We start from the raw sequence: 8000 nt of genomic DNA, 5'->3' as shown, positions 1-8000 counted from the left end.
TATATATATATATATATATATATCTTAAATTTTTTTTATTTTAATTTTTTTCATCATATGGGAAGAAAAAGAATGGAAAGGAAAAGGGGAATTGTATGAATCAATACCTTATATGTGAGAATTTCACACCAATATATTAGATTTACGTGAATTTTATTTCAAATAAAAGTTTTCAAAAATCTTTTAAATTTTACAAAAGTCTAAAAACTTTCAAATAAAAGTCCATAGAAATCTATGAAAGACTTCAAATTCATACAAATTTATAAAAAAAAATCCATATAAGTTATTACTTAAAAAAAAGTTTATTAAAGTTTTCAAAAATTCCAATTGAATACACCACCCTTAATTATTGCCTGCGGAATTACAGAAACACCTTTTTTCTTCCTTCCATGGGTTACAAAACCGTTAATTGGGCCTAGCTAGGTTAAAGCATGGGGAAGAATACGTAATTCAGCCCTAAGGTGTTAACTATGCTGCAATTTAATTTTAAGAGAAAAGATTTAAAAATTCAAAATTCGGGAGGTAATTAACAAATATTATATATACAAGATAGTATTATATATTTAATAAATATCCATCCTAGTATCTAGATCTACTCCAATTTCTTCTCTCTCTACTCTACTCACTCTTTACTTCTACTTATCCTCTTTTCACTGCCTTCTTCCTCTAATAGTGGTGCTCGTCGTCAATGCTATTGAGCAACGAGACACAGTAATGGTAACTGTGTAGTGGTTCAAGTCTCTGTGAGTGACGATGATTACGGCGCAATGGCCAGAGATTGTTGGTGGTTTCTTTTTTGTGGTATTTTTTTTATCTAGGAGTCGATGATTTTTTGTGGACGATTATTGGTAGGTGGTGACGACGGTGGTTGTGTAGGCGGTGGTGGATAGATCAAGGTGTCAATTTGTATATTTTTTATAGTGCGATTTAAATTACGTGTAAACTATTATTTGTGGTGTTGATTCAATGGCTATGACAACTTCTCTTAGATCTATGACCTTTAAACATTGAGTTGTTACTATTATATTGATTCAATGGCGCACGACAAATTCTCTTGCATCTATTACCAATAATAATTTATCTGTAACATATATAAATAACTACTGACCTATGGACTGTGAATTGTTTCTTGTTATCCGTGCACAAAGACATATGACATTTGATATGTAACCAATTAATATTGATCTATGATCTGTTGACGTTTATCTATAACGTATACAATATGATCCATGACTTGTGAATGGTAACCAGTAAATTGTAAAGTGTGGCCTTTAATATATGTAGTGTAACATGTGAACTTGAATTCGTGACTTGTTATTGATGCACAAAGATGTATGAGATATGATATGTGACCAGTTAATTTTGATTTGTGACATGTTGACATTGATTTGTAACCTATACAATATTACATACGACCTGTCAATATTTATAAGTGACCTACGTATAATGACACATACTATCACCACCATTGAATATCAATACAGCATTTGATATACATCCTATGAACATTTGACCATTGCTAGCTCCACCACAAAACAACCGCAAAACTATCACAAAAGCACTACAAAATCATTACAAATATGTCTAATCCCAACAAGAAAAGCAAACCAGAAAATCAATTGATCATACCAAATGGATTACAGTACCAACTCTTGATTTCCGTTAGTTAAATGATTTGACTAATCTCTCAAAACACAATAACCTCATATTAGATTATCATTCAATTTCGTCAATAATAAACTTTCAGCAGCCTCCATCTGCATCCTTTATGAACGAACCTGAGTCGAAATCTATCGTGCAAATGAAAGAGACGATTTGCACAAAACCACCACAAATAACGTTGTCCAATCGAGGCTTCATTAGAGGAGCTTCCTCTAAGGTATTCCTAGCTACCTCTGCTTGCAACGTTGATTATCAAAAAAGTGAGTATGGAAAAATGGTTATAGAGGTAGAGTGATTAAGAGAGTAAAGATACGAGAGAGAGAGAGAGAGAGAGAGAGAGAGAGATTGTGTATTTAAATTAATTTATAATATGGTTGTTAATATTAAACACCTGATTAGTGAATAATGAAACCTTAAACTTCATTTTATAATTGTATTCTTTTGAAAATTAACTGTAGTGTAAGCATGACCTATTATTCCACAAGGAAATTACATTTACATACACATATTATTCCATTTTTTATTTCAATAATTAAATCATATATTTTTTTTAAAAATCGGGTGTATCCATATAGCCAATTGGGCATCACAACCTACCCACCTTAACCCTAATTTATTTTCTCAAAAGTCACGGAAAACAAAAATATGCATCATACTTTTTTCGACGACAACAGGTGGGCAGCAGCAACATTCACCTTGGAATTGCAACTTGAAGCTGTGTGCACAACTCGTCTACTAAAATGATACTTGTTGTCACTGCAACAGCGTGTTAACTTATGGTCGACTTCATCCTCAATAATTTGATCATAACAAATGAGATTAAGACCCTGTCTGGTAGAAATTATGGATGCCAAAAAATGGATTATTTGCCCGTTGGATATCAACATCAGCCGTCATTGTTGACTGGCCATCTCTATGGTGGGACCCATGGTTTGGGTTCAACGGCTCCATTTTCACTGATAATCCAATGAAGAATCACAGGCAGACAGGCCCTAATATTGTTTCTAATAATTTATTTTGAGTGATGATAGTTCAAAGTGGAAGTTACGCATTATATATCGAATTTGGAATGAAGATCAAAGTGGAAGATACGCATTCAAGTCAAATCATTCGAGACAAGAGCTTAAAAGATAAATGTCAGAAAAGATTAAGATCGAGAGCATGAGAGGAAATCAAAGGAAGATCAAGACGAGAAGTTCAAGAGCCAAACATGAAATAAACTTCGAAGGAAGATCAAAGACTAGTCCTTCTAGATTATATGTAAAGGTATAACACTTTGACCTTTAGTAGTGAATAACAATAGCTCAAAAATCATTTTGTACACGAAAAGTTATTTTCACTATCACTTGCATAAAATATTTTAATCAAAAGTAAGATTGATTTTTCAAAATCATACTTGAACTTAGATCACAATTATGTTTATATAAAAAAGTCAGCGGTCAACCGGGCGTCCTGTTGACCAAGCGAACATCCGTTTCACTTATGGTCAGATTTTCTAACCCTTCTGACTTTCGATGCAAAACGGCTAATTTGGTCGTCTGTTTCACAAGCGGACGCGAACGTCCAGTTTGATCGTTCGGTTAGACAGAACTTTTTTGTTTTGATTGCTATAAATATCAGTTCACTTTTATTCATCACACCAAATATGAAGAGAGCTTCCTTATGAAATATATTTGTGAAAAATCTTCTTTGAGCTTACATTTTTGTTTCATTTTATTTATTTCTTCATAGCAAAAACTTTGATAGTTGAATCAATTTCTCTCATCAAAGATATTCATATCTCTTTGTTCTTAATTTATTTATATCAATTTTAAAAGAAAGAGATATTTTTGAAGAAGGTCTTTACACTTATATATTGTATAATCCTTTTTACCTTTTTATATTAAAAGCTTTGATTGATTGAATCAAATTTGTAAAATCATCATATTTATCAAAGTTTCCTTATTTCTCTTAGTACTTAACTTATTGCTATCATTCATTTAAAGAGAGATATTTGTTGAGAAGATTTTTTGAACTTACATTGATCTTTGATTGATTGGTTCTAACTTATAATTATCATATTCATCAAAAAATTTCATCTAACATTTGAGCTATCATTTATTATTATTCATTGAAGTTTAGCCTCTCTTTCTTAATTTATTTTTTACTATTTATCAAGAAATGGTTTTATTGTAAAATCACTTTGATAGAGTGTGGGTCATATTGAGGTTCCATAAACCTCAATAATGTGGGTCGTATTGAGGTCCTGTAAAGCTCAACATTGTATAAGAATCAGTGCCCCTTATTTGTAAGTCACCAAAAACGTTACAAAGAGTTGGATTACACCATAAGTCAATCAACATGGTGAAAGGGTCTTGTTTGTCTCGGAGAGCTTGATAGCGGAGAATGTGGATTATTACCTTGGATCGAACCTCCACAAGTATATCGTTTGCATCATCTCTCTCTTTTATTTATCGCTTTTATATTGTGCTCATTACTTGTTCCTATTTAACTTTGTGTTTTTGTGTATTTGTGCATATTTGTTTAAATGTTTCATTTGCTATCACATTGGTTTAAATCTAGAGTCAACTTTCGAAAAGTCTTGAAAACTAATTCACCTCCCTCTTAGTTAGCTATTCTTGAGCTTTTACAACGATGCTCTTTGTCGTTGTCATTGCTACTTTTTGTATAGTTGCTGCAGTCATGAACTCACAAGCAGCGGGAGAAACGCTACTTTTCCTAGTAGTGCAAGTTATGGTAATCGTGAAGAATGGGTTGCCTTTAAGATTTAGTCCCATTTTTTTGCTTAACTTGTTAGTTGTGAAACGACACACCGCACGATGCTAGTGCCAATGGTAGTTGTCGATCCGATCTTGGTGGCGATGATGGTTGTTGGTGTGGTGGTGATAGGTGATGGTTGCGTTTGAGTGATCTGGGAGGTGATGATGGTGTTGGTATAGGTGATGTGGTTACAGCGGTAGTGAGCGACTTAGTTGGTGGTGCAGGAGGTGGTTCTTTGGAAGTGACAATGGTTTGTTGTAGTGGTGGTGGGTGGTTGTGGATCTAAAGTGGCAGCAACCCGAGCCGAAACCATGAAGAGTACAAATAAAATTCTACTAGACTGAAACGTAGAAAAAATTCCAAAAAAATATTTTTTTTCTACTAAAATTTCAATGGCTTGAGGGCAATGCTGGGCTCCTTCCCTACGCTCCTAGCAACAACTTTTTGGGTGGTGCCAACAATAGTGAAGAGCGGGTGGTGAGAAGGAGGAGATAAATGGTAGTTGATTGGGTTATTGTGACTAGTTAATTTGATAATATGTTGTCGATAATAAGTTATAATCAATTATTTTTATAATTTTTTTACCAATAAATAAGCTGTGGAGTATAAAAATACGTGATTTGTGACTAAATTTTAAATTGTGATCCACATTTTGTGCCTTTCTGACGATAACATTCAGCGATTGTAACTAGTATATAAATATGACCATAAATTTTATATTATTGTGACCGTAGCATATCTAATTTTATAGCTAGTATATAACTATGACCTTAAATTTTATATTATTGTGACCTTATCATATCTAATTGTCTATTTAATTAATACCACCTAATTTTTGAAAGAATTTTACAAATTTGTCAAGTTTGAAAGTGCATTTATAAATATTAGTAGTTATACATTTTTCCCTTATTCCATTATTACGTGAGCAAACCTGAAATGGGTTGAAGTTGTCCTAATCAGGTTAGGAAGTTGTATCGATCGATTGTATTTCAATATTCGAAATATTTATTACAATTCTAGTATTTCATAAAGATAATCATTATGGTCTACCTAATTACTAAAATCAATTCGCACCAAGCTCCAATACAAGCCATCAGTTATTTTGAAATTTTTTAATTTTTTTAAAGTGCATTTTGAAACATATGTGGTTATGTAATATACCCAATTTTAAACCTACATAGAAAATTTCAACCCTCTTTTGGTATTTTTTTATTTGCTTCTGGAAAATTGGCACCAAAAGTTCCTAACATATACACTAGGAGGACTTGAGTCCCTAATTAATTTTAAAAATCATATGAGTCTCCAACATTTCATTTTCATGACAGTTGAGTCCAACTAAAAAAAACGTCAATAAAATATAACAATTTTGCTACACTGACATCTCAATTGACATCCCATAATGTAGCGAGCAATCTGATCATTTATTGGAATAACATTTATTCAAATCAATGGTCAGATTTTTTACACATCCTAGGATGTCAACTAAAATGTCCCAAATGGATTTTAAAGTAACATTATTCAAAATATAATGTAGAGTTATTTAAGAACAATTACAAACTTGTTTTAATTTTCTCAAAAAAAAAATTAAAAAGACGAAAGAAAAGGTTCATAAGGGGAAGGTGGAGCCTTATCGGTTGCCCTTGGGACTTGGAAGTGTGTTGATGTTGAGGCGAGATGAGGAATAAAATGATTTTTTTTTTTTTGGGTCAATTTGTTAACAAAATATTTATATATTTATTGGTTATCATTATTCTCGAATAGTGCAAAATCATGAAAACTCTTTCTGTTTAATAGATGTCTTTCGATTCCCACTTTTGGGCACTAACTTTAAACTGAGTACCAGGTAATTACAATAAACTAGCAAATGTTCAATCCTATGACGCCTAATATTCGATCCCACCTAAGTTTTGTTAAACTAGCAAATGTTCAATCTTAAAGAATAATACCTTAGACTTAGGAGGCCTGTCTCGTATGGCAGATGGTAGAGTCTCCTCCCATTGCCTCGGAGTAAAAAAGAGGCAAAGCAGCAGCTTCTTTTGACACCTAAGAGACAAAACCATCCAAGGCCAAAAGGTGGCAATATCGAGACTTCGCATTGCCATAGAAAGTGTCATTTTCGAGGCCTTAGATTAACCTAAAGAGGCTCTACATCACCACAGAGGATCGCAAGCACGGCAGGCTCACGAGTACCTTTTGTCCACACGATGTATCAGGTGGATAGAGGTGTAACAAAAATCGTTGATTAATATATTCCTTTAGGACAATTCTTATTCTTTCAATGTTTATGAAAATACTATGGCGATTTCAAGCATTTACTCTAGGGAAGAAAATAAAGGCAATAAAGATTATTATTTTTCCTTTCTTTTCTTGGTTACCCAAACAAGTTATATAATTACCAAGTATCCTATTATTCATTTTCCCTTCATGTCATTAGAGGAATAATTCGTTCTTTCACCAAATGCACATTTGGTATATAATACGAATACAACTCAACAATACAATAAACCAAATAAATTATTTAATAACTCAGATACCATGAAATAGATTGGATATAATTCAATCCATTGTAGAACTCTTTCTCTCTCTCTCTCTCTCTCTCTCTCTCTCTCTCTCTCTCTCTCTCTCTCTCTCTCTCTCTCTCTCTCTGTGAAAGTGATCCATTTCAGAATTTGTGGCTCTCGTATAACTACAAATAAATATCTCCATGGCTGGTAAATTGTAAAGTAGGCTTCATTTTCCTTATATACACATTTGGTTCTAATTCCTGATGCAATTCGTGTTCCAAATAAAAAACAATCAAGATATTTTCCTTCCACAGTTTGAACAATGCCATTTTATGGATATATTACAATTTAAGAAAACTTTTCAGTTCTTAGAGTTAGAACTCGAAACAATTTTGATTATCATTGATACTTTTTAGAAACCATTTCTTTCCAACTATCTTTTGACGTGTTACTCTTTTCTTTCTTATATTGATACGAATGTACTTGTTTCTAACTTCGACCAACAAAATGGTTATTTAAATTGAAATTTCTTTACTTTTAAGTAGATATAATTGAATTTTTTCTCCCTAGCCAAAAATGAACTGCAAATCACTAGATTATTTATTGCAAGAGAAACTGATGATAACAACAAAATATATATATTATTTGATCAAGGTTGAAAGGGATAAGTAGATTCAGATGAATATAATTTATTTATTTCTTCCTTCCTTCCTAAGAATTACATAAAATCTAAGCTGTGATGGATGTCTCAACTGCAACCCCAACACCAGAGTAATTAACTTCACAAATCTTGTCATTTTCCCAAAGTTCTGGTAGTGCTTCCCTCAGATAGTGGATGCTTTCCATTGCATAATCTGCTCCTTTCACTCTCTGAGATTTCCCAACCTGAATGCAAAGTTAACACAATTTTTTCATTGTTTGATGGTAAGGTGGACGGTATAGTACAAAACTGTATTAAAGATTGTGTAGTCATGTCCCATTTAATGCCCCATTAGCTCAATAATTTCAGCATGATTCCCTTCTGATCAGGCAATTAGCTCTATTGTGGAGTGTTGTTAGGACCACTTACCAGCA

The 8000-nt window shown here is 32.7% G+C and overlaps 1 protein-coding gene across 1 annotated transcript in view; it reads right to left on the bottom strand.

Annotated features, from left to right (window-relative positions):
- Positions 1-7542: 7542 nt before the first annotated feature.
- LOC111411549 overlaps positions 7543-8000 on the bottom strand; it is a 2793-nt gene continuing 2335 nt past the window's right edge. The window contains exon 7 of the mRNA XM_023042069.1: positions 7543-7823. Within this exon, the coding sequence (XP_022897837.1) occupies positions 7656-7823 (168 nt within the window). The 3' untranslated portion in view covers positions 7543-7655. The remainder of the gene's footprint in view (positions 7824-8000) is intronic.

The sequence above is a fragment of the Olea europaea genome, chromosome 15 (genome assembly GCF_002742605.1).
Source record: "Olea europaea var. sylvestris chromosome 15, O_europaea_v1, whole genome shotgun sequence".
NCBI lineage: Eukaryota > Viridiplantae > Streptophyta > Magnoliopsida > Lamiales > Oleaceae > Olea > Olea europaea.
Note: the sequence above shows the minus strand (reverse complement) of the source record. Positions and strands in the feature narration are given on the sequence as shown.